General features: G+C 40.3%; 1 protein-coding gene across 4 annotated transcripts in view; it reads right to left on the reverse strand.

The window, feature by feature from the left end:
- Positions 1-26,250, reverse strand: part of map4k2 (mitogen-activated protein kinase kinase kinase kinase 2) — a 41,171-nt gene that overhangs the window by 11,617 nt on the left and 3,304 nt on the right. For 2 of the 4 annotated variants that reach the window (XM_023423881.2, XM_023423879.2), the window contains exons 2-15: positions 13,895-13,952; positions 12,024-12,114; positions 11,711-11,775; positions 9,997-10,052; positions 8,164-8,211; positions 8,034-8,076; positions 7,759-7,831; positions 5,734-5,865; positions 5,477-5,539; positions 5,301-5,382; positions 4,800-4,916; positions 4,202-4,280; positions 666-724; positions 515-564 (exon numbers count right to left, since the gene is read on the reverse strand). In XM_023423881.2, the coding sequence (XP_023279649.1) occupies positions 515-564; positions 666-724; positions 4,202-4,280; positions 4,800-4,916; positions 5,301-5,382; positions 5,477-5,539; positions 5,734-5,865; positions 7,759-7,831; positions 8,034-8,076; positions 8,164-8,211; positions 9,997-10,052; positions 11,711-11,775; positions 12,024-12,114; positions 13,895-13,952 (1,016 nt within the window). Of the gene's footprint in view, positions 1-514; positions 568-665; positions 725-4,201; positions 4,281-4,799; positions 4,917-5,300; positions 5,383-5,476; positions 5,540-5,733; positions 5,866-7,758; positions 7,832-8,033; positions 8,077-8,163; positions 8,212-9,996; positions 10,053-11,710; positions 11,776-12,023; positions 12,115-13,894; positions 13,953-26,250 lie in introns of all 4 variants that reach the window. The other 2 variants (XM_023423880.2, XM_023423878.2) reach the window with 1 other exon arrangement.

The following is a 26,250-nucleotide window of genomic DNA, read 5'->3' on the forward strand; positions in this document are numbered from 1 at the left end:
GACTGTTATTGTGCCCAGTGGTGTCCTCAAATCCCCACAGCTCTTTGGCATTTAGGATGTGGTTACAGATCACGTGACGCCCAGATTTTCACAGATTTTATCACAGGCTGTAAAACTCTAAATACATTTTTTCAGTGAAAGAAAATTTTGATTTCTATAATAATCTAATGTAATTGATAAATCCGTATTTTATTTTTATTGATTTTTACTGATTAAAAAAATGAATGAACGGGGCGTCACAGTATCCAGTTCTCTTCATACAGCCATGCTCAGTTAGAAATCTGAACATTTCAACTGCTGGGATGAAATCTGTGGATTTGTTGCCACTACTGGACACAAAACAAAAAAATAATAACAATATATAGTTGAAAAATTTGAAAATTTCTTCCATAGTTGTTAACTACTAATTGCTCCAAGAGAGGCATCCGGTAGAACGATGACACAGAACCTTATCATCATCTAAACAGCAGAAAACCATAATATTCCCCACAAGAACATAAGGTACAAGTCTTACGGTGAGTTGTCTTCATTTCCAGACAGACTCCAGTCGTCATCATAAGGACTCTGCTGAAAGAAGCAACACACAACCTTTGGTCACATTCATATTCTGATGTTGTAATCAGCCACTGTCACAAAAAAAACATCTGGCAGAAAAAGTGCTTTACCAAATCAGGATAAGGCTCTGTGACTTTTCTCAGCGGGGGTCCAAACTTCACCTGGTCGACTGCAAACAAAACATGATGAGAATGAAATGAGAGTTTCATTCGTTCACACAGACCTGTGGGTTTCTCCAGAGTAAGACAGTAAAGACCAGGCCAGTGTGCGGCCGCACGTGTTCACAGTACCGATCGACACTCGGCTCTCAAGCGCATCAATCAGCCGGAGCTGGGGCACAGGACACAGGATGCTCTTTAGCCACACATCACCTATCACATCAATAAAAGGCCAGCACTGCGGTACACTGGCTTCTGCCGCCGTGACCCCGCACAAGAGGCGAGCGCGTAGACGGTAGTTTATGGTGGCTTATCTTATCTGATGTTAGCAAACTTTAGATAGATACTGCTGTAACCGATTTTACTGAATCAGTTCAAAACTTCTGGCCCAACACATGTATGGGTCCTCGGCCCGAGTCTGGCCCATATATTTCCACGTGTGGGTAGAGTCCGGCTGTTATCCCTCCAGTACTGACTGGAGCTGGACTTATACTGTGTCATCCCATCTCTCTTTCTCCCACTTTCCTGTCTCTCTCTCACTGTAACTATAATAAAGGCTAAGACAGAGGGACCTCCATTTCATTTTCAGTACCTCGGCTGACAAGTGTCTTGCTTTGGTTTCTCTGGTGACTTGACTGAGACGTAACCGACAGTAGGAAGTCGTTGTGTAACCGCAGAGAACCTGAGCTACTGGTCGACAGTTTGACTTTGAAGCAGACGATGATGAAACTTGTGAATCAGAAGACGGAAGCCGCTGCCGCCTCTCTTTGCTGCCATCATATGTATAATACTTGATGTGAGCTGTCTTGAGCAGTTAGTGGTTTCACTATAATATGAAAATCAACTTGCAGAGACATGAAACTAGCATCGCAGTGAACATGATGTGCAGTCAGTCAAAGATCTATTTTGCCTCCTGATAGACTGCTAGCTCACACATGCTGTTAAATGACATCCATAGTTTAGTAAAGGTAAAACTTATATCTGAAATCATATATTTATTTGCTCTTTGTCTCAGGATGTTCTAATAGCATGGCTCTGTGGAGAGACATGTCAGTCTGTCATCAGCTCTCATGCCACAAGCAGGTCAGTCTGCATTCCTGAGAGATATTTTAACGTCTGATGGACTGATTGGCATAAAATGCCCATATGATGATCCCTCATGACTCTGCTCATCCTGTGGCTTTTTCTCAAGCACCACCATGAAGCTGACAATTTGTAGTTTTAAGTGTTGACAATTATTGAATGGTTTGCCATAAAATTTGGTCCTTTGATGTTCCCCTCAGGATGAACTGGTAACCCTGGTGATGCTATAAAATTTAATCTAGTGTGATCATCAGGTCAAAATTTAAATTTGTCCAATACAACTAATGACATTTCCATCAGCCTCAGCTGTACTTTCTGCTAATTAGCACTTGACACAAAGCGCAGCTGTGGCTAAATGATAATGCTAGCATGTTAGCATTTAGCGCAGCCACTAACATAGCTGTAGACTCCTAGTCTTGTTATGCAACACTTTTTCAGTACCTTATTTTGAGAAATATGTTTTCCTACAAAACCTCTTTGTCATTTAACAACAGCAAAATGAAACTTCTGGCCGAACATAGCCCTTGGTCCTAGGCCTGAGTCTGGCCCACATCTGGGCAGAGTCCAGCTGTTATCCTCTGGTATTGACTGACAGCTGGAAGATTTTCTTTGTGTGTTCCAGAATGGGTCCAAATGTGGATGTATGCATCTGACAATCATGCTGTATATGGGCCAGATTGTGGTTTGGAACCGGGCGTGTACTGGCCCAGAAGAAAACAAACATATGGCCGGCCCATACTTGGGCCGGATTTATTTTGTTATCTGGCTATCTAAACTTTGTGTAAATACAAAATGAATAGTCTGATTAAAGAAATTTGGCACACATTTGATGCTGACTTTCGGTGACTCACAGTTTCTAGTACTAACTACCAAAAAGTATTGAGGTTCAACACTGAGTCCTATGTAGTATTATTATGATCCTAGAAGCAGCAGTAGCAGCAGTAGCCTCAGCAGTAGCAGTAATAATAGCAGAGACAGTGTGAGACCATCATAGCCCATTCTGGTGAAACTGAGGTGCAGGTGTTAAAGGTGTTTGTGGTTTATGTTTCTATGAATAAATCACTTTCATGCAAGGGAAGTGGAGGTCAACACCAGGTTGATTTATGACATGGTGCTGGGTAGAGAATGAAGACAGACTATCACATTAGAAACACTTGGGCCACAAGAACCCTAATGGCAGCTGAGCAGTATGAAGTCACTCTAACCAGTGCATAGAAGTAGCACTGTGTGTCACACACCAATGGCATGTTCTCAGTGCCATCCTCTGACGCAGCCTCCGTCCCACATGTATGGACGGGCTGCAGAACAAGGGCAGCCATCAGCAAGCTGACTGAGGGCCTTTTGTTCTTATTCATATTATGGAGATTACAGCACTGAATACTGGGGGACGAGGTGGACAATGAAGCGTCTCATCAGCAAGTACAACCAACATACAGTATATTTACATATGCACGTGTGAAGTCACAGGCAAAGCCATCAAATGCACTTGAAACATGCAGAGGCTGTTCAATGTTACACACAGAACAATACACAAGCACATGAAGTAGTGTGAAGTGAGTTAAAGGGACAGTTACACGTTTTGAGAAATCCACTTTCTTTCTGAAAGTAAGACGTTCAGATTTAAGGAGGTAGTTACAAGTTTTGCTATTGCTACATGGCTAACGTTAGCATTAGCAGCTGTTAACTGACCAGTCTAGAAGAAACGTTGTGAGTTCAGCATCAAACTTCATTCCTTTACTCACCAACAGCTGTTTCCAGAGGTGGAAAGCAACCCTCTTGTTTTGCTTCTATTTCTATCACTTCTTTTCTTCTACTGATGTTAGCATGCTACATGCCTCTTGTCTTGTAAACACAACTATGGCTGAAGCTCTCAACAAGTCTGGTAAATAAACAGCTGTTAATCCTAACGTTGGCTATGTAGTGACAGCTAGCTTGTCCAGAGTTTAACAAGACAAGAGTCTATAGGCATGCTAGCAGCTCTGTGCATGCTAAGATGCTAAGATGCTAAGATGCTCACAGGGATGACGCAAGCATGTTGAATGCATCACAACTCAGAGGAAGAGGAAGACGTTTCTTCATTCAGCAGGACAATGACCTTTAACATAGCAGCCAAAGGGAGAAGAGGTGGAATCTCTGCCACTGCCAAGTCAGTCACCTGATCTCAACTGATCCATACTGGACTGAGATGACAGGACCACTCCAGCTGTGTAACCCACAGCCAGTCAACATCTGGGCATCAGCTACACAGACACCGGAGGTCAGGACATGCACAAAAACTGGAAAAGCTGTCCTCAACCAAGTCTGAATTTCCCAAAATATTGGACTGTTCCTTTAAACTTAAATGTGTGTGTGTGTGTGTGTGTGTGTGTGTGTGTGTGTGTGTGTGTGTGTGTGTGTGTCCTCACATTGCTCTTCAGACAGGGTCCTCTCTACAGGCAGGTGTTTCCCGGCTGACTGGATCTTGTCAGGAGCTATTTCCCCAACCTGTCAACACGTTTATGAGACACACCAGAAAAAAAAAAACATTATTCACTCTGAAAAAGACAAATCAGGCTTTGAATACAAACACAGATGTGTCATATAGAATATTAAACATTTGTGTGAAATTTTGTCATAATTGCTGTGAAGTGTGTGAAGTAATGGCTAAAAACTGTTGACCTTCTACATACTTAGACAAAACTTCTTCAAATTTGGTCAGTACATTCACCTGGACTGAAGCAATATCTCTGGAACTCTTCAAGGTAATTTCTTCACATTTGGCACTTAGATTTTGGGATTTAGATTTTGTTGGTCAAAGGTCAAAGGCCAGTGTGACCTCACAAAACACTTTTTAGCCATTACTCAAGACCTCACACAGCAATTATGACAAAACTTCACACAAATGGTTCATATCTTATATGACTCTGGAGAAACAGGGATGTAATCTGAAGCTAGTCTGAGTGGAGGAGGCAGTAATTCTAGTTTTTCCGTCAGTTCTTCAGTTCTGTCCCTTGTGGCACTGACCTCCAGGTCGTTGTCATCCAGGCTGTGTGTGTGGCTGGAGTGGAGCTCGGGGTTGTTGGCCATGTCCAGAAGCTCAATCACCAGGTTACGTGTCAGTAGCTGCGTCACAAACGGATGCTGGAGGAAGAAGTTACTGATCACAGCTTTGAAAACCACCAGAAAACTTGGCAACAAGGCACTGAAAAACTACTAAATCTACTCTGCCTGCAACACTAATTAATGGTCAAACTTTGGAAGGACATTGCTAAGCTGGTTCAAGACCTCTGGATCACTGCTAATGTCTCGGATTTAGGGCTGCAACTCATTTATTTTCATTATTGATGAATCATCATAACATCTTCTGTTGGGTAGCTCCCAGTATGAGTGGACTGAACTGTATGAATGTAATGCATGCTGGTACAAGAGAGCGGCAGTCAGTGAACCTTTCCTGGATACGTGAAGGTGATGTCATGGATCGTTAACCACGTTTCATTAATGACAAGCTGTAAAGAAAAAGCTCACCTGCAGCAGCGTCTCAGCTGACGGCCTTTTACGAGGACTTTTAATGAGAGACATCTTCACAAAGCTCTGGAAACCTGCAGACCTGCAAAGAGAGGGAATATGGTGTGAAGAGATTGTATATCTACAAGGTATTGATCAGATTAAAGGGTGAAAAAAACACAGGCAACCTGACTCACCACTTGGATTTATCCTTTAGTCTCGGGGGCTGGAAGTTGCTCTTGGACATCAACATCAGCGCACTGAAACATTGTTTTTAAATGTCACCGGGCTGCAAAATGTCTTAATTGTTTATCTGCAAGTGACTGTCCGGGGCTGAAATGTTACATAACACAAATCTCTGCTTGTTATGTCTCTGCTGTGACACGATGCAGAGTTCATGAAGTGTGTTTTCCAGCTGTCTGAGCCGGTGTTCCTGCTGTCTGTGCTGACTCACCGCATTGGGTGGAGGTCAAACATGGGCGGTTGGAGCTCAGCCAGCTCGATGGCGGTGATGCCGACTGCCCAGATATCACACAGGTGGTTGTACCCGCCCTTCTTTTCCACTGCAGCCACCTCTGGAGCCATCCTGCACACACCATGAGAGAGGAAGAGGAAGCACAAAAGGAAGGAAACATCATATAAAACACTCCTTTTACTGATGCTTTAGTATCAACTAGTCATTGTGGTCAACTTCCAATATGAAGTTTATTCACCAATGTTAGCTAAGTTTAGTTTCAGTAATTATAAAGCTGCTCAATTTAGTTCTTATCAAACAAACAGAAGGAAACAGAAGTGTTTGTGGAGGGACTATTTTCAGCAGTGGATTAATATAGTAGTATATTATTTAGTATTTCTGACAGCAGGAAGGTGTATAAGGGACTGAGTCAAAATATACTACAGTGTGTTGATCGTTATGAAGGAACATATCACCCAGTGAAACAGTGCGGTTGACTTTTGTGTTTAGTAATTTAGTAATAGTTGTTGAACACAATGGAGCTCTGTGGCACTGAGGAATCAGACATATCAGCTTTTGATACAAACACGGCACTTGTTAGGACACATTCCTCGTTCGGACGACTCCAACTCTCTTTATACTTGTCTGAGTCAACAGAGCCAACAGAAACTACAGCAGCAGTCAGACTTCTCACCACAACCAAAAGCAGAGAGCACATTACTCCCAGTTTAGCGTCTCTTCATTGGCTTCTGGTAAATGTTATAATTGATTATTTTATGGATGGCTTTTAAGGCTGTGGACTTGCACCTGAGTACATTTCAGACCTGCTGACACCATATGTGCCCAGTCGCAACCTGAGGTCCTCAGCCAGAGCTCTGTTAGCCAGTCCACAATCCTGCCTGAGGACTAAGGCTGACCTGGCCTTCTCCGTTCAGGCCCCCCCCCCCCCCCACTGGAACAGATTGGGGGGAGATCAGATTGGTGAGCTCTTAAAGACAACCCTAACTAACCCTAACCCTAACTTCTAATGTCTTCAGTCTATTATTACATTAAGTCATTCTCCTGTTTCTTATTAATTTAATCATTTTACACTGTTTTATCTCATTTTTACTGAACCTCGTTGTTGCAGCCCCCCAATGTTGTAAAACCTTTAAACTGTTTTTGAAAGTAGTTTTTTCATTATTCATTTTTAATGTTTGTTAATTGTATCTTGTCTTGAACAGCACTTTGTAACTGTGTTGTGAAAGGTGCTGTATAAATAAAGCTTATCATTATTATTATTATTAGTCTGTTTTTTTTGTTTGTTGACAATAAGATAAATAAAGAATATTACCATATGTATCCTTCAATTGAACAGTTTACACATGAACAGGAAGTCCTTAATGATTTCTTAATGATTTACTGATGGAATTGTTCAAGGCAGCGTCCTCGAGCCACTCTTATTCTCCTAACATGTAAATACATAACCGTACAACTATATATATATATATATATATATATAGGTACTGTATATGCACACATATTACTACTGGATTTATTATTATATCTATATAACTTTATTTATATTATTTATAATACACATACGATAGAAATTCCAACCTCATTACAGCTCTTAACAATACCATCATAGTTCTACCTCAAACTTAACTCATTACCTCTGTACTCATATCTGCACAGGCATCTAAACAATGTACAAGTCATGTCTGTCTGTTTCTCATACTGCAATAATGTGAAATTCAATTGATCAATAAAGTCATATTTAGCAGACTGTATAGCAACACTAGAGACTCATTTATTTAATTTCCTAAGACTTAAAGAGAGGAAAGTGTACTGTTCAATCAGGAGAGGAGTCTTGTAATTGTTGTTAAGCGGGAAACCCTGTGTACTCGGAGTTTTGATCATTTTTCAGCATTAAAATATTGGTTAGTTGCAGAACCTCATCCAAATCAAACGGTCTCCCTTACAGGTTGAATTCCAGTTTGCATGGTTGTGTAAACTGACAGAGGTCAGCTCCATTCATCTTACCAGTAGGGAGTTCCTATAAAAGACTTCCTTTTGGCCACCGAGGCGCTGATCTCTGCCGCCACTCCAAAGTCAGCTGGAGACAGAAGAGACAGAAGAGACAGAAGAGGTAACACTTAGGCTGAGATCCTGTATGGATGGCCTATTTCAGCCTACTCCATGAAGTGTGAGTGGTTCACTAGGTATTGCAGATGTGCACGTGTGTGTGTGTGTGTGTGTGTGTGTGTCTGTGTGTGTGTGTGTGTGTGTGTGTGTGTCCGTCAGAGATCACCACTGACCCAGTTTCACGTCTCCTCTCTCTGTCAGAAGGATGTTGGCTCCCTGCAGAGAGAACACCATAATAATGTAAGTATCTGTTCACATGATAACACAGTGTAATAATGTATAGAGATGAAGAAGCTGCCGTACCTTTATGTCTCTGTGCATTTTGCCTGTTTCGTGCAGGTGATACAAACCCTGGGGAAAAAACAGTTGTAAATATACATATACATTTTATGGGGGGGGGGGGCATATAATATAATATAATTGTATTGTTGTAAAAATGTAAAAATAATGTCTCAGGTCTTAAAAGTCTCTACAAAACTGGAGCACTAACAGATGATCATGCAGGACAATGTAGATCAAATCCTCCATCACTGTACATGTAATGTTATACTGTAATACTGATTGTAATATTCTTATATCGTACATTTAAAATAATTAGATAAAACTGTTTATAAATAATATAATATAACATGGCGAATGAAATGCCTATAAGTACTTCATCAAAACAATGTAGCTCAACAACAACCCTCCACAACTGTCTCACTGAAATAAAAACTGGATGTCAGACGACTTAGAAATGAAATCAGACAAAATGTGAAGTCATTGTACTTGGTCCACTCGCTAAAAGAATCCAAATCATGGAAAACTTAGGTCAATCAACAAACTACATGAGACCCTCAGCCAAAGATCCTGGAGTAATCTTTGATCAGATTTATGTTTTGAACCTCAGGGGAAGAAAGTGGTTCAGTCGTGTTTTTATCGCTTGAGAAATGAAGCAAAGGTCAAGTCTTTCATTTCAGCCTCAGATCTGGAGAAACTCATCCATGCTCTTCTTTCCTCCCTCCATGACTGTAACTCTGTCTGCACCTGTCTCAGTCAGAAATCAGTCCACCACCTACACTTAGTTCAGATGCTGCAGCTCGGCTCTGAACTCACCATCAGCATCTCTACACACAAGCTTGTGATGACCCCTCCCTATATGTCTGAGCTTTTCTCCTCCCATGACCCAGGACTCAGTCTGTGATGGTCACTCCAAGGTTTAGCTTGAAAACCAAAGGAGACAGGGCCCTAAACTTTGGAACAAGCTGCCAGAGGAATCAGAGTCTCAGTCACTTCACTTTTATCTCCTTCACTTCTTAACACACATTTTTCTAAGGAAGCTTTTATTGTGTGATGCCTGTTTATGTTCATTTACATTTTGATTTGTTTGGATGTTTTATATCTGACTCATGTGAAGCACTTGTATTGAAAAGTGCAATACAAATAGATATTATTATTATCATTATAATAAAAAATGATTATTATTAATAACAATTATTATTATTATTAATAATAATATCCTAATTATAGTTTTGTTCAAAATTAACACGGATTAAAATCTGTTTTTCTGGTGTTTAATGTATATGATTGAACATAATAAAGTGTACTGTTGCACACTGACCAACAAAATGAAATCTTGGATGAAAAGTTACACAGGAATGCTTTTACACCAAGTTACTGCGAAGGACTGAAGGTTGTTTTCCTTCTTGTTGCACCTTGGCAGCAGATGAAGTGAGCTGTCATGTTGAATCCAGAGGCAGAGAACTGTTCATCTCTGTGATCACTCATAATCATCTGTTTATTTAAGCTGCAAATGAGACCAAATGTGGACAAACCAAAAGAAGCAAGAAGACCTTTGTTCTGTCAGCTGTTCTCTGGGATTGCCTCCTTTTGATTTCAGCATCAGATTTCTTGTTGTTGTGTGTGAAACAGTGAGCGGAGGGCTACTGACTGACAGAATCAAGACAGCCTGGTGTTTATGTTCGGGCCTCTGCTGTGCTGCAGCGGCAGTTACCTCCACTGTATATTTAGTGGTCTGGACGAGTTAAATACTATTTAGCTGCTGAGAAAAACACATGACTCATTCTGTCACCACTGTCTCCTCAGAGTTTTCACAATAAAACAATAGAAAGCGGCCTTTCACCCAGAAAGTCTTACCTGGAGGGTTTCTCTGCACACATACGCTATCTGCTTCTCCCTTAATGGACCCGTCACTGCGAAGAACAGGTAATTAATAAAGTGATGAACAGACTCAGAGTCAAGAGGAGCAGGGACAAAGACAGAGCCTGAAGGTACAGTCCTAAAAATAGAACAGAACTTGCTCTTTTGAGTTGATCTGTTTTAGCACAGAGCCCTGCAGTGGCCATAGAGAGGAAGGAACATACATCCAGTCCATTATTATCACACTGAGTGCGAACCTAATCAAATCCTACAGGTGGATCGTTCATGATCCAACCTATCCCAAGATTCATTGCTCGCCGGTAATGAAAATACTACGGCAGTAAACAACACAGACAGAGAGCCTGAGGATTACACTGTTAAATGTAAGTATTGGGTTTCAGCTCAGTTCAACAGCTAACGGTACAAAATATCAAATATACTCGATGCATCGCGGCTTGTTCCACTGGATGTAGTAAAAGACAATATCACAAACATCGAGTATAAATTGTCACATAATTGTATCGAGGCGCCGGCACGAAGTTCTCTTTGGCGTTTCGCCCCTCTCGCTCTCTCGCTCTCTCGCTCTCACAGACACACTCCCCTGCACCGGTAAAGCACTGCCCTTCATCTGTTAAATTATTAGCATGATATAATTATAACCAACATTGGGTTTCTGCTAAGACTATGTAATGCATGCGGTCTCCTCTGTATCTCATGCCAGTTGCTAAAGGGGTTAAAAATATAAGTTATATATTTTTTCATGTCCGTGTCATATTCATATAAAGTCTAGACACTGAAACTATAGTCTAATGGAAGGTGTCGGTTATATATAATGTTGCTGGTATCGTCGCTCGTCACGAATGAAAAAAAGGCGAGATGCTGAATCTCTAGATCACACAAAGCAGCAGTGAAGCATGACAGTGTGTCTCTGTTTGTATCAAAGGGTTAAATCATGTATTTATAAAGTTCTATAGAGGAGATTTCAAAATATCACAATATATATTGTGTATCACGATATAGCCAAAAAATATCGCGATATTACATTTAGGCTATATCGCCCAGCTACAACTGTTAAAACCAAGGGGCCTTAATACCAATATCAAGTTTTAGTGAAAAAAAGTTACATGTTGTCAAGGTTGCTATGCAACAGGACCTGCACTTGGCGACGCAAGGGCAGGCATAGCTGGTGACGCAAAGCCAAAATCCCCAGTAGACCACACCGTCTCAATTCGGTTTAAGCTTTGTGGTCTACGACAGCTACAACGTCCTCCGAAAGATGCGGCCCCTGAATTGGGACACAGCTGGCCCATAGTGTGAATGTAGCATCAGTCTAGCTTAGCCTAAAGACCGGAAACAGTGCTATGCTAGCTCTTTCAAAAATGAAATACTGTATATTGTAGTTTTGAACTGTTCTCCTGCTTTCTAATGTTTGTGCTGAGCTGCACCAAACATGTCTTTTCTTAATATTATGACTTTTTTTTGGAAAAATATGAATTTGTTCTTGTTATATTACGACTTTATTCTCGTAATTTTATTACTTTTTTCTCAAAATATCAGATTTCTTTTTTTTTTCCTCAATGTGGTCCTAATACTGGTATTCACCACCTTTTAAAATATGTTGCGTATAATACTAAAATTAAATAAATGTGGATGTTAATATAATTCAAGCTAAAATACATTTTTTCACATGTATTTGTATTTGTGTATGTACCGTGGTAAATGTCCTGAAGTGACCCTCCACCACAGTACTCCATGCAGATCCACAGCTTGGTGTTCCTGCAGAGAGACACACAACCTTTAACTTGGTGTTTGAAGCAACAGTCAGTATCACTCTCTAATATTCTGCAGCTAATGCTTCACTCCCACAAATACATATCATTCACAGGCTGCTGTGCCAACAGGAGTGGGAGAGGAATCCGGCAGCAGTGTGGGGAAAATAAAAGTCACATTCCTCATGTTTCAGTCCACCAACAATCCCAGGAATCCCACACATGAGAAGAGGATGGGCTGGAAACACACAGCACCTGTGGTAGCTGCCGAAGTAGGCCACGATGTTTTTGTGCTTGCACTCCTTCATCATCGTGATCTCCTGCTGGATGGACGTGATGTCGTCACCTGAACAGACAGACAGTGGAGTGAGTGAGTGAGTGAGTGGTTTATAGACATCAGGCCAGTTAGTGTCAATTAATGCATTTATTTATTATTACTAGACAGAGGAGTGTGATTCACTGCAGCTTCAGGCTGTCTAAGACATTCAGTGTGATGTTCTTTCATTGTAGCTTCAGTAAAAATGACACAGTTGTTGTGGAGTCCTGCTGTGTTTCAATCAGCAAGTGATCAACCTACAAAAAGTACTGTAGCAGTCTGTATCAGTGTTATAGTGCAGAGTCTGAAAATACAAACAGAGACTCTGCACTGACTCCAAGCATCAACCTCCTGAACTAAAAACTGAAGCCGACACTGAAGAATAAAACCTGCAGTTCCTCTACTGACCAGTAGAGTCTGGCTCCAACAGTGAGTCAATCCCCATAGACTCCCATGTTAAAATGTCCGACTTTACAGCAGAAATCAACATGTTTACAGCCTGGTACAAAAACAGTTTTGGTCTCTAGAGCTAATTTCCCCTTTCATGACGACTGTATGTTAGCTTGTTAACTAGCTTACTATCCAGCAAATGAATTTAGCCTTTGGTTACCCTTTGAGCAAGACCTCCAGATGCCCAGCTGTGCTAACAATGCTAACCAGAGCGTATAGCTTGCCACAAACCAGCATGCACTGCAGTCTCGGCTCCACCCACACCCTACCTATATGTCAGTTTCTTGATTAGCTTGATTAGCTCAAACCAGGTCACTGTAATTACTCCTTTTGTCTGTACTGGTGGCACGGAACAAATCCATAGTCCTCCTTCAGTCCCAAGTTCAGTCAGTCTGAGTTATTGAAAAATAAGTGTGTATATTTGAAAGATTTTTTCTCTCTCTGTGTTACTCTCCCTCCACTGCAGCTCAGCAGGAAGCACAGTCCAGGAAAAGGGTATGGGTGCATTGTTGCACTTATACTTCTGGGAAGGCACCTCTTCACAGCCAGTACGAGCAGAGGGAAGTGGTTACGGCAGCCAGAGAACTCTTATAGTCAACACATGTTAGTACTGTTGTCAGAAAAATGTGAACTTATCTCACTATGAAGGGGGAGGGGTCTGGATATCATGGGATGATCTGTAATTCATTTGTAATTTAAAAAACGAAAATAACGTTAATCTGTAATTTGTTTTAAAACCAAAACGGTGTCAGAATCAAACATGAAAAACCTTTTGAAACCAAAAACCAAATTCATATGGCTCTATTTGATATTTTATTCTTAACCAAAATGAAAAACAAAATCACGTGGTCTATTCGTTTTTTTGTTTCCAAACAAAAAGCAAGAAAATAATTTCACCAAACCATTTTGGTTTTAAAACAAATGAGAGATTTACGTTTTTTTCATTTTCAAATTACAAATGAATTTATGACCCGATGACACTCAGACCTGAGGAATCTCTGCCTGTCCTTACATTTTCTCATCAACTGCTCATCTGATCCACTTCAAACTTTGCCTGTTTTTTTTGGATGAACAGTTCTCAAGAAACACAAAGAGAAACATTAAAACCTGCACAGGATCATCTGATGTATCAGGATTATTAACAGTCAGTTATGCACCGCTGCTTTAAAGCTTTAAATCGACTGCAGGGATCTCACAGTCTGATCACGGGCCACCATCTTTAATTCACCAAAGATTTCACCACGGAAACTGAACTGTCGTCTGAGACAAACCAAAACCACACAGCGTATACACCTGTAACTGCTGTTCTGTAAATGATCAGTTGTGATCCAGGTGTGTCAGTGTCGGACTGTTCACGTACCAGGATCCAGCTTGACGATCTTGATCGCTGCCAGTTCAGACGTCCTGATGTTACGAGCCTGAAAGAGACGGAGAATATTTTAAAGTCCATGAATTTAATCAAACACATTATGCGTTTAAGTCTCCCACAGGGTGTAAGGTCAAGCTAGAAACACACACAACTACACACAATCCCATATACACAAAACTGTACACTAAGGGACTGGGACATTGCTGGTGATACAGGTTTTAAAACAACAGCAGCGACACCAATTGAATGAATCCCAGATACGCACAAGTTCTTCTACCCTGTTTAACAAAGACTGATTGACTTGCCTCTGTATGTTTAACAGGCCATTGTGTCTTTGTGATGTCCATGTGCTTGAGAAACAATTTAGAAAAAAACTTGTATCTGGAGAACATGCTAATATGCTGACCCCGTCAAGTGTCATGGTTTAGATGATCACAGGCTGATCCTGTGCAAGCGTGCAACCTGCTCGAGCTGCAGCGCAACAAGAGACGCTGACCCAACCTGTGCCCTCACATCACTGAGCTAGAGAGACCAGACCCAGTGTTTAACACCTGTAAGGTCGGTGGCCCCCGTGTACATGTATGCAGAATCCAAAATAATCCTCCCAACAAGTCACCAAACTCCACCTCCTTCTGCTAGCTCACACAAGCAGCTAGCATTCTCCCGTGCAATAAGTGATGTAAAAAGGTTGAAATGGGACCTAATTCTGTTGCCTGGCAGAAACATCATGATCAGATTTAAGCACTTCCTCCAAACCCATCCAACTTCCAATATCACACCAGGACTGCAGCAAGTAGCCATTAGTCGACATACGTCATTACAAACTGCCTGTGAGGCTGATGATCATATATATTGATGATGATCACATTCAACACGTTTTACATTTCACCTGCATGAGGACCTGTTCGCTGCTCATTTGGCTGCCATGATGTTTTTCTCTTGGATGACATTTTTGTCAATGGAGCAAAACACAAAGTCTAATATAGCAACACACTTCCTCACAAACACAATCTAACTCCCGAACTCTTACTTACAGACATGACTTACATTCATAAAAATGCACTTCCTGCACTTATTAGATGGCATTTAAAGGAGCTATTTGTACGTTTTTCAATAGTTACATAGCTAACGTTAGCATTAGCAGCTGTTTACTTACCAGTCTAGAAGAAATGTTGTGAGTTCAGTATGAAGCTTCATGCCTTTGCTCACCAACAGCTGTATCCAGAGGTGGAAAGCAACCCTCTAGTGTTGCTTCTATTTTTATCACTTCTTTTTTTCTACTGAAGTTAGCATGCTATCCAGCTAGCCCCAGCCCCGTACGCCCATCTCATCACTTTCCGATACCGAGTCACTGTAGCATCCAGCGCTGCTTGGAGGACGTTTTATAACCTCTTGTCTTAGAAACACAAGCTTTTGGCAAGTTCTGGCTGTTCATGCTAATGCTGGCTATGTAGCAACACTTACAAATAGCAACAGATCTGTACAGTGAGGAGAGCTATGTGAACAAAGAAAGATTTGGGGTAAGAAAGCAAATATTGTTGCATGAGCTTTAACTGCTGTATCCACTACATTTTCACAAACAGTCTTGTTGGAGTTCTGGCTGCTACATCAGGAAAAACAAAACCTTGGCATGTGTCCAACTCCTCAGTTTGCTATCTTGATGATGAAGGACTTTAATTAGTCTGCTCTGCTGTATCAGCCAAGCTTAAACCTCGCATGGCCGCCACAGCAGGGTCTAATAGTCCTGGCACAGACAAGCCTGAGGCGAGTCAGAGTCAGATGAACCGATAACACACTTATTCTTTGACTGTGTTAAAACTAAAACTATATTTTGTAGGTCGCCAGACACATAAGTATTCATCATCTGGGTGCAGATTAATGGCTGGTCTTCTGCTCCGGACCAAAGCGTTAAATGCAGTCAAACTGACGGAGAGACAAATCGATCAACATCGTCATCACAGCTTGTAGAGCAGAAGTAAACACCTACAACACCCAAACTAATAAAATGTTAGGTACTATATATATATACATATTATACTATAGCTTCCCTACCCTGTCTGAGCTCTCAGTCGTGAGTACATTGGCACATATATATAAATATATATATAAATTCTGTTTTAAAAAAACTGCTCTTTAATTCCTTAAAACAACTGTCTACTTTAATTTTAGCAAACCTTTTAGATTGGAGGAAGTAGTTTATTTATTGGGGACTATTTTCACTGGCGTATTAATCTACATTTGGCGCTCTAGTGAGTATTTGGGGCAGCAGGATGGTGTGTGTTCTGACATAAATCAGATTAAACCATTAAAACACACCTGGAGATTCCTAACTTTAAGGCTTCAGTTGTATACTCCATGGCATTCATTGAACCTAGATTATTTCAAGGACGAGGAATTCTTTTTGAACAAGAGTTTAATCAACAGACTATATTAAATGTTCATATTCATACTATTGAATGTGAACATTTACTATAGCGATATTAAATAACATAGAATATCATGATATTTCCCACCATATGATTTTCATCAAATAAATATATATATATATATATATATATAATATATAAGCAGTGACTAACAGTAAAACAATCATGTATCTAGATTAATATTAACATCACTTTATTATGTATTATTATTAATAAAATTGATAATTTAAGCATTGCATTTAGTTCATATCGATGACCTGATGTTAGACAGTATCTGAGCTAATGCTTAGTTAGAGCCGTAGCTAACGTTTCATTTTCAGATATATCCAATGCAGACTACAGAAACATAACAATATAAAACAGCTGCCAGCCAGAGTAAACCTGTGATGAACCTGAGTTATTGCACAATAGTACAGCAGAGGGGACGGTGGATGTTGTTTCAAAGCAGCTATACAATGTTTTCAACTTCCTCAACTCTTCCTGGGAACATCAGTCATCCACACTCACTGACTGTACTGACGTCAGACTGACTGCTTTTCACTCCGGGCATCCACAACAACATACGAGGTAGCAGCCAATGGAAGCCAGCAGGTTGCCTCAACACAACCTGTCTCTCATCTGCATGCACTTCCTGTTTTCTTTCCTGTTTTACCACAGGACTTCCTGTGACAGTGATAGTAATGTCTCTGACATGGTTTTTACTCAGCCGAGCCTGAAATAACAGCCGCTCAGAGTTATGTCCAAAATGGGAGGGAGGAAGCAGAAGCTGTAGATGAATGAGGCAAACATGATGTTTAACTGAACACAGCAACTGAAAGATAACGGGTGATGTGGCCCTGTGCTTTTTTTTTTTATCTTGCACTCCTTAAAGTAAGAAGATGTAACTTTATTCCTCCTATAAAATGAAAAGATGAAGTCATAAACAATAAAACACAATCTTTTCAGTTGAGTACACTGCTACATTCTTTGTCTGGTATAACCAGTAGCTCATGGTGGCTAATGTTAGCAAACGTTAGATAGATATTGCAGTTTACTGACTTCATGCCCCTTCTCTACAAATAGCAAAATGAACCTTCTGGCCCAACATATGCCTCAGTCCGAGTCTAGCCAATATACTTCCACATCTGGGCAGATTCCAGCTGATATCCTGTATCCTAAAAGGTTTTCTTGGTCCAGATCTGGGCATAGCAACTGGTAATCATGCTGTATATGGGCCAGGTTTGGGAGGTGGAACCAGGCATATGCTGGGCCAGAAAAAAAACAATCATGTTTAGGATTTATTTTACTCTCTGTTCAGCAAAAGTTACACACTCATAGGTGTGCACAACTCAGATTTAGGCCAGACAAAACTCTCGAGCAGCTCTAGTTTCAATAGCAAGTTAAAACACCTGGTTGACATATTATTGCCTTATACAGTTCTTATGACAAATAGGTTTGCTATTTACTATTTCCACAGCCAGCAGACACATAGCAACATTAGCATTCATCTGGAGTACTGTTCGTGTCCACTTAATGACTCTCCTGTTTGCTACAATTGCTAACCATGTCTTCCCAATTAGAGGACAGAGACCAAGCCAGATGTGGGCCGTGTAAAAACATCTGTAGACCTGAAAAGACATTTATAGTTAGGTGGTAATGAGTGACACTTTTCACATTACACACAGCTATTTGATGCATTGTTAATATACAGTAACAAGAGTCTAAGAGTCTACAGCAATGCTAGCAGCTCCATGATGTTGTTCTCAGGCTTTAAGCTAAATGCTAAAATTAGCATGCAAATGTGCTCAAGATAACAATGCTAAGATACTGATGTTTAGCAGGTAATGTTTACCCACTTGGTAAAGCAGGTCTAGGTACTATATTAATACTGTGGAAGTATCCAAGCCTCAGGCCACAGAGAAATGCACACAGCCTCCTCTCTTCTGATTGGCTCACCGACCTTTTGTTACTAGAGCTCCAGAGAGAAGCCTGAGAGAGGAGATGTAAAACTACCAAACCACAAATATTTCTTCTTATGGATCAATACCTCAAATAAAACACAGAAGGAGTGTAAATATATGATCTCATGTAAAGAAAGAACATAACAGCGCACACACTGATGTCACAAGCCAAAGGCTCGGTTTTCCTACACATCAAAACTGAATTTCTGAACATCTTCCCCTGGGAGGAAGTTTTGCAAAAGGCCTGATTCCAGTGGCCGAAGCTGATAGAAAAAAAGAAATCAACATTTTCAAAAATACATGTTTACATGTGGACTAAACCTCAGAGAAACACCAGAGACTTATTTTTCTCTCTGACTGTGTTGATACATTTCCCAGGAAAAAAAGGAACCCAACAAAATGTCAAAGCGGCTCACAGACCTTTATAATTATGTTTGAGTGCATTTGCCAGTATACTGTCCAGAACTGATGTGTGGTCAGACATCAGATCAGTTCGGTTTTTTGCTGCTTTAAAAGAACAGTCCTGCAGCTCCTACAAATCACACAAGAGATTTCATCAACTGCAATAAAACCATTCATCAGAACACTCAAACTTCTGGTTTAACCACTTTACAATAATCTATACAATACCGATGCTTCATGCTACCACCACATTACCACTGGGAAAACCAAGTGAGCCATGGCTTTTAACTGACTGCAAACAAAAGAGATGCCACTTTAACCATGCAGACAGCTGTGGCCACTCTCTTACATGGAGACATTTCTCTCTATGAGCTTCCTACCATGTTTACAATGCTTTATATTGATTGATCATCACTTTATTGATCTGCACTATACATTATTGTTAATATCTATTGTAAATTATTACAATATCCATATCACTATACTAAGTAAATTAGTAATGTAGATAAGTGATAGCTAAGTATGATGAATAAGTATCTTGCGACATAATGTGACTCCATGCTGCAGTGACTGCACGTGGTTTGTGTGTTGATGTGTGTGTGTAGGTGTGTTTGTGTGTTATGAGTGAGACAGAAAGCATTCATATCTGTGCACTGATTTGCAGAAACATTTAGCCACAACATGTTCAAAGACTGCAATACTGGTGATTTTTAAAAGGAGCCATTTCTATGTTTTGCTGTTGCTAGATAGCTAATGTTAGCATTAGCAGCTGTTTTACTTCCCAGTATTGACAAGACCTTCAGCCATTGTTGGATTACAAAAGGTTATAATACGTCCTCTGAGCAGCTATGTCTTCAGGGCAGATTGGACGCTACAGTGAGTCGGTATCGGAAAAAGTGATGAGATATCTTTTCTTTAGTAGCAGACAAGACGTGATAAAGAGTCAACATTGGTGTTTCCCTCTACCTCTAACGTTAGCTATGTAGCAATAGCAAAACTTACAGATGGTTCCTTCAAAAATGTATTATAAATAGAATCTAATATAGTAACATTAGAACTATGCCTATAAATGGTCGAGTCAGTGCGAGTGTGTTTGTTGATTTAAGAAATTGCAGAACAGAAATACCAAACTAGCTTTGCGGTCATTTAGAAAGTGTCTCCACGATGTAGTTTGTCCAACAGAAAATGTCCCGCTTCTTTGTTCATGGGCTCATGTTTAAAAAAAATTATCAACAGCCAATAAATCCTTTTGAACTCCATGATAACATTGTGGTGTATAATATCACTATTAGACTCATAAATCCAGTATCATTTGTTGTTTAATAAATATATTCATATTTAACAATATCATTAAAGCAGCTATAAGTTTTGCTATTGTTATGGCTGAATCACTCGGCAAGACTGGTGAGTAAACAGCTGTTAATGCTAACTTTAGCTATGTAGCAATAGCAAAACTTACAAATAGCTACTTTAATGAAAGAATGTTTGAATAAATCTAATCCGTGCAAATCTAGTCTGATGTCATGTATGGAAGACAGGTTAGTGTGAATTACTCCTCTAAGTAAAAAAATAATTAGGCAAAACCATTTAAAAGAGTAAGAATATTGATGTATACCTTTCAGGTATGTCTTTCAGCCATATTGTTTAGCCACAGCAGACATACTTGACTGTACTAAGATGAAACCTGAATCCAAACATTGGACCTGGACCTGGATCTATTATGTTCTTCTATCAGAACACCTCAATGCGTATTTTGACATTTGCGCATGTATTCTAGTTTTAATCTTCCATATTTGCATTTAATAGTACTTACTGGAAAAAAATGCATTTTATATAATAACATTAACATTAAACAGTATAATTATAGACATGTTTAGAAGTTCACTTCTTGTAACAGTGCTGCAGTGTGAAGCATGTATAGTATGTCTCAGCACAAGCATGGATTCACAGTCTAGCAAGATGTTTTGACAGTACTTTATAATCTGTTTGTTATTCAGCTACAGAACTGTGTTAATACAGTTTACATTTCTTTGGCTCCTGGCTTCTCTCTCTGCATATTTCACAGCCTCCTCTCAGCCTCTGTGTCAACATCCATCACAGCTAAAATCCAAATGAGGAATCTAAATGTGTGATGCATTATTTACAGTGCCACCAACAGAGTAGGTCATACGCCAGAGTAAAGGCTCTAGTCTCACTTCAGTTCTGTTCCTTCGACACTTCTGTCAGGTTTCAGTGTCGTCTCATCAGAATCAGAGCCTCTAATTGTTACCAACGCTCAACAGTCATACAGGAAGACAAAAGAAACTTCTTCCTGGGAAATGAAGTGTAGTGGCAGTGATCACACATCTGAATTTACAGTAACACTCATGGCTGAATGAACTAAGTTCACATCAGTAGATGGAAAACACAGATCCTGGTAGCACTACCAGGTAACTGTTACTCTGAACTTGAAACTACACAATATGGCAGTTTCAACTTCTGCTGCAGGTTTTTTTTTCCCATTATGTGGAAACAGCAACTTACAGTGTTGTGTGTAAAACTACTGTGAACAGAACCAGTGTAAGTGTGGGCTGACTGAGGCCGGTTAGAGCCACAGGAGGACATGAATCATGGATCAAGATTAATAAAAGGTTCTGGACTGAGTTTCCTGTGACAGCAGTGTAATTGGAGTCCATTTAATGCCCACGCAGTCACATGTCCAGAGGTTTTACTTGATTCCTGTGGTTGCTGCTCTACCAAAGCCACCAACAGCAGCAGTGAGGGGGGTGATAATGATCTATTGTCTGTTAGTGTATATAGGACTGTTCCCATGCATATGCACAGGCTGCAGTACGTTGTTACACAGATATGATGCAGAATAAGTCAGCAGAATGTTGCTCATATCATTTTGTCATCATGTCAGTGGTTAAGAATCACTCAGACAGTGTTTGTAGTAAAGTAAAGTGCTGCTGATTGAAAATGAAAGCTGTTCTACTTGATCATTTATATCAATAATGGATGAAACAACTGTGTGTAATGTGAGAGACCTGTTCAGTGAGCTGTCTTCAAAGCTCAGTATCAATTTATGTCAGTGTTTGCTCAGATTTGATGTGCTAAAGCTAATTAGCTTCCCACAATCTCTTTCACTATCACTCTGCACGATCCAGCTTTCACACTGTTGTGACGTTAGCATGCATGCTAGCTCATTTCCTGGAGTTAATTGTATTGAGCGCATATTAAAACTGTTGTCGCTGTGTGGGCTGTGCTCTCCCTCGCCTGACACTGTGATGCTAGCTCGTATCTGAACAAATGAACATGCTGTTGCGTTGCTACGTGACGTGGACAGGTCCCGGCAGATAGATATGTACGAACTGATAAGCAGAACGAAAATTCACTTTTACAGGTACCCAGTTCTTGTCATTTTCAAATGAGTTCTAATTTGGAACTGAGTTAAGGTTCCCTATCTATAACACTGTAAGACTCATGATGAACAGCACAATACAATACCCACAATGCAATTCAACCACCAGCAGCTGGGACAGAGATTGTGGTGTATTATGCTAGTAGCAGCTAATGTAGCCAAGGGAGGAGTGGGGTGATTTTTTTTTACTTTTTAAACTTGTAGTGTTTAGATCCCACCCACACTGACTCAAGTGACATCACTTGAGGACGGGCCTCACACAGCTCTTAAGACTTTATACTACTTTTTCCACATACAGCACTTCTCAACACCTGGAAACACACACTGATGTGGAAAATCAGTGGAGCTCACCTCACCCGAGTCCACCATTAGAGATTGATGTTTCCTCCTCTAACCATCTTGATACTCTTTCACCTGTCCACCTGGAGAGAGCAGGTGGTGGGCGGGGCACAAGGCCTGATCCAGATTTCTCAATCAGGAAGTAAGAGGAGATGAGCTTCAGACCCGGTTTAATGTGTGAAAACCATGTTAAACTAATATATTTATGTTTGTATGTAATATGTTTAACTAATATGAATCATAGCTGACCATTTTTAAAGAGTTTAAAACATGTTTGGAGGAATTTTAAAAAGAGGAATGAGTTAATATCTCCTACAGGTAACTTCATGAAGAAAATGTTATTGGGCTGTAAGAGATCAACAACTGAACCTGACAGAAAAAAGCAGATCAATAATTCAAAAATAAAACCAGACCATGTATGAGTCGTTGTTGAAAAGACACAACTTATTCTGAGTGTAGAGACAGATCAAACACATATTCTTCCATATAGCTCATGAGGTCTCACTGAATGATTTGATTGGTCTGAAAATCATGCGACTCATATGACATGGTGTTCGCGGTCTCTCTAGCTGAGGCCCGTACACTCGGAGAGTCTATGACGGCCTCACCAACAGCCTGTGTTGATTTCTATATATGTCACCTGTCTGTATGTTGCAACGACTGAATGATCGTCTCTAGACATCAAGCAAACCACTGAAAACAAAACAAAGACACACAACTTCCTTTGCCATGCTACAGTTCTCATGGGAAAGAATAGAAGCACAAAAGGCTAAAAGAAAAGATTAATCCGCAGCTGAACATAGTCCCCAACAAATCTACTCTTACCTCCTGACGTCACTTCTGCGCTGGCTGCTGAAACATGTCTCTGGAGGTTATTCTCCATTCATATAAATGAGAATCTACTACGACACTTACTGCGGGAATCCAAACCCTTCATGAGTTAAATAACAACACCCTGTAAATCTACAGGCCACGTGAAGTTTCAGCAGCGCTCTGTCTTCTAATGTCATATGTCCTGCCGTGTTCAGTCCTCTCTGTCCTGCTGCTGTTATATCTGGACCAGTGGACAAACCTGTCTCTGAGAAATCACCTTTATATACAACTAATCTGCAACAGCTATTTTATAGGAAATGTGATTGCAACAAATCCATTGACACTGAACATGTGTGTTAAATGTTCATAGACAACGTACAACATGCACCACAGTGACTGCAGCTTTATTACACTGGTTTCTGGGAAAGATCCAGGTGTAAAACCAGGTCCTGGTCTCTAAACCACAGGCAGGTCGAGTCACTAAACCTCCAGTCTTGAGTCAAGTCTGAGCCGAGTCCCCATTATCTGAGTCCGAGTCATCAAGCACCACGATATGTGAATCCACATGTAGGTTGGAGAACACACAGGTCTGCCCTTACACCAAACTCAATAATGTTATAATATTAAAATAGAAGTCAATATCTTCTGTCAAGTTATTACAAAAAACTAACAACAAAGTCTGAGTCCTCACGTCCAAATCCAGTCACCAGACGAGTACTACAGTCCTGACCACCATCAGTAGACTTATCAACGAGATATTTTTAGCAGTGGTTCCAGACGTTTTCCAACTCATGGCCAACTTGAAAATCTCAAAAATGTTTGGCCGACATCCGACCCCATAACCATACGGAGGACAAATAATAATTCATTCTCAGAGCACTTTATGTTTTAATGATAACAATCGAACTTTCAGGACTGAACTGTTGCTAACCAGCTATATATTTTGACGCTCCAGTTTTTGCCATGGATGTGATCTCTTGGCGCGCAATCAGACTGAGAGAGCAAACAAGTACATGATGTGGTCCAATATAAAAGTTCCTATCATTGGCTACTCACAGTGACAGGCCTTCCTGTGAGAAAAAAACAATGAAAGGACTTTTTCAAGATTTTTAACGTTTTTAAAGATCATTTTGTGTTACATTTTTACATTTCTATTTTTTTTACAAAAGTTTTACTGTTTTGCAAATGATTTGTTGGCCGACTTATACCTTCGTGGCCCACAGGTTGGGAACCGCTGCTCTGGAGGATAATGTTGGATTACAAATGTCAATATGATATTTAATGAGGTTATTCACCTCCACCCAAATCCTGCGGGGTCTCATCTATTATCCATGAACATAGAACTCACACTACCTTCCTGTGAAGGTGTGACACACAGAACAGCTTGACCTCCACCCTCAGCCTCTGTGTCTGACACTCCTGATCACTAACGGCCCTCGTAAACACCGCCAGCCTGTTTCTTGTACAAGTTATAACCCTGGAAATTAGTGGGTAACCCCCAAATGTCCCGGGGTTGATATATTTAAATATCAGAAGTCTGTTTAATCAATTTAAATGATATCAGCTGAAGATTCTGTATCACAGACTGACCCCCATATCCTGGTCCTGATGGAACCTGGTTTAAACAGAGCAAACCTGACTCTGAGGTTTCCTTACAGAACAGAAGAGAACAGCTGGAGGCGGGGTCACTGTATATGTGAAGTCATGTGTCAGTTACTGTTCTAAACATCGTCACTACTCCTCCTCCTCTGACAGTTAACCTATCCAGTACTGACTGAATGAATGTGGCGGGTGTGTACAGACCCTAAGCTGTCTACAGTGGGATTCATGAATGAACAGACTGGCTGACAAATAATGCAAATGTAAAAGAGATGTGTGACAGTGTCACTCTGTCTCTGCTGATTGACGAGACCAAAACTGATTCGATCCTTTAAAATCAACATTGAAAGATTTGATCCTGCACTCAAAGTGTTAGACAGGAATGACTGAGATTTATCTCCATCTATGTTATCAAGAGAAACTGAAAGTGACCTGCTGACAATTATATACATCAAACCTATTATTTCACAGCCTTCAAATTTATAATCTATAACTTTTCCACAGCAAAATGTCTAAAAACAACTGGACCTATGTTCTATATGTTGTTGAGTTGTGTTCTTACATTATCACAAATGTTTCCATCAATTTTCAAACAAGAGAAATCTGTGATTTTAATCATGGTAACACTTTGTTTCATTCAATGACATCATATCCTCTATGATCATGTGTCAGTGTGTTTGTCTGACAGAAGCTCAACATTGACTTTTATCTAGTTTTAAGCCACATACACTTTTTACACCTTGGTGGTTTTTAACTCTATATTTGAACCAGATGAAGGATTTTAGTCGTCGGACGTCTGGATCTGAAGTTATCAGAGAAACAAGCTGAGGAAATGTTAGACAGCTCAGCTCCCAGCTGCTGGAGACGTCCTGTCCTGTGTCACTGAAGAGCGTCAGTGAATCTTTAAGTTTTTAAGTCAAACTGCTTTCTTCAGTGTTTCTACTGGTTTTAATCCCCTGGTGTGTTTGTTATGGAGAGGAGGAAACCTCTGTGGACAATTCAGCTGCTGGTAAAAACCTGCTGAACGTCTGCTTCATAAGTTATCAGAGAAACAATCAGAGCAAAGATTAGCATCAATCTCAGCTCCAACTCTTCCCTGAGTCTCTGTCCTCCGTACAGCGTCGCTCAAACACTGACTTTAAATGTCAAACTGCTTCATTCAGTGTTTTTAATGGTTAGAATCTGTTTGATTTCCTGAACGACTAACACCAAAGGAATCCAAACCGGGAGGAGCTTACGGTAATAGTGGTGAAGACAAGAACTCCCATGATCCCACACTATTTCATGACATCACCCAACGCCGTGTTTTGTTATTGTTTTGATTGAGAGAAACCTAGAGGCAGAAGTTACAGACTGTGTTACTGAATGTTATGAATAAGGACAGATGAAGCTCCTGGTTCTCCACAGAATTATCAACAATGTCCAAGC

The sequence above is a fragment of the Seriola lalandi genome, unplaced genomic scaffold (genome assembly GCF_002814215.2).
Source record: "Seriola lalandi dorsalis isolate HSWRI2012SDOR001 ecotype SW California unplaced genomic scaffold, Sedor1 jcf7180002054694, whole genome shotgun sequence".
NCBI lineage: Eukaryota > Metazoa > Chordata > Actinopteri > Carangiformes > Carangidae > Seriola > Seriola lalandi.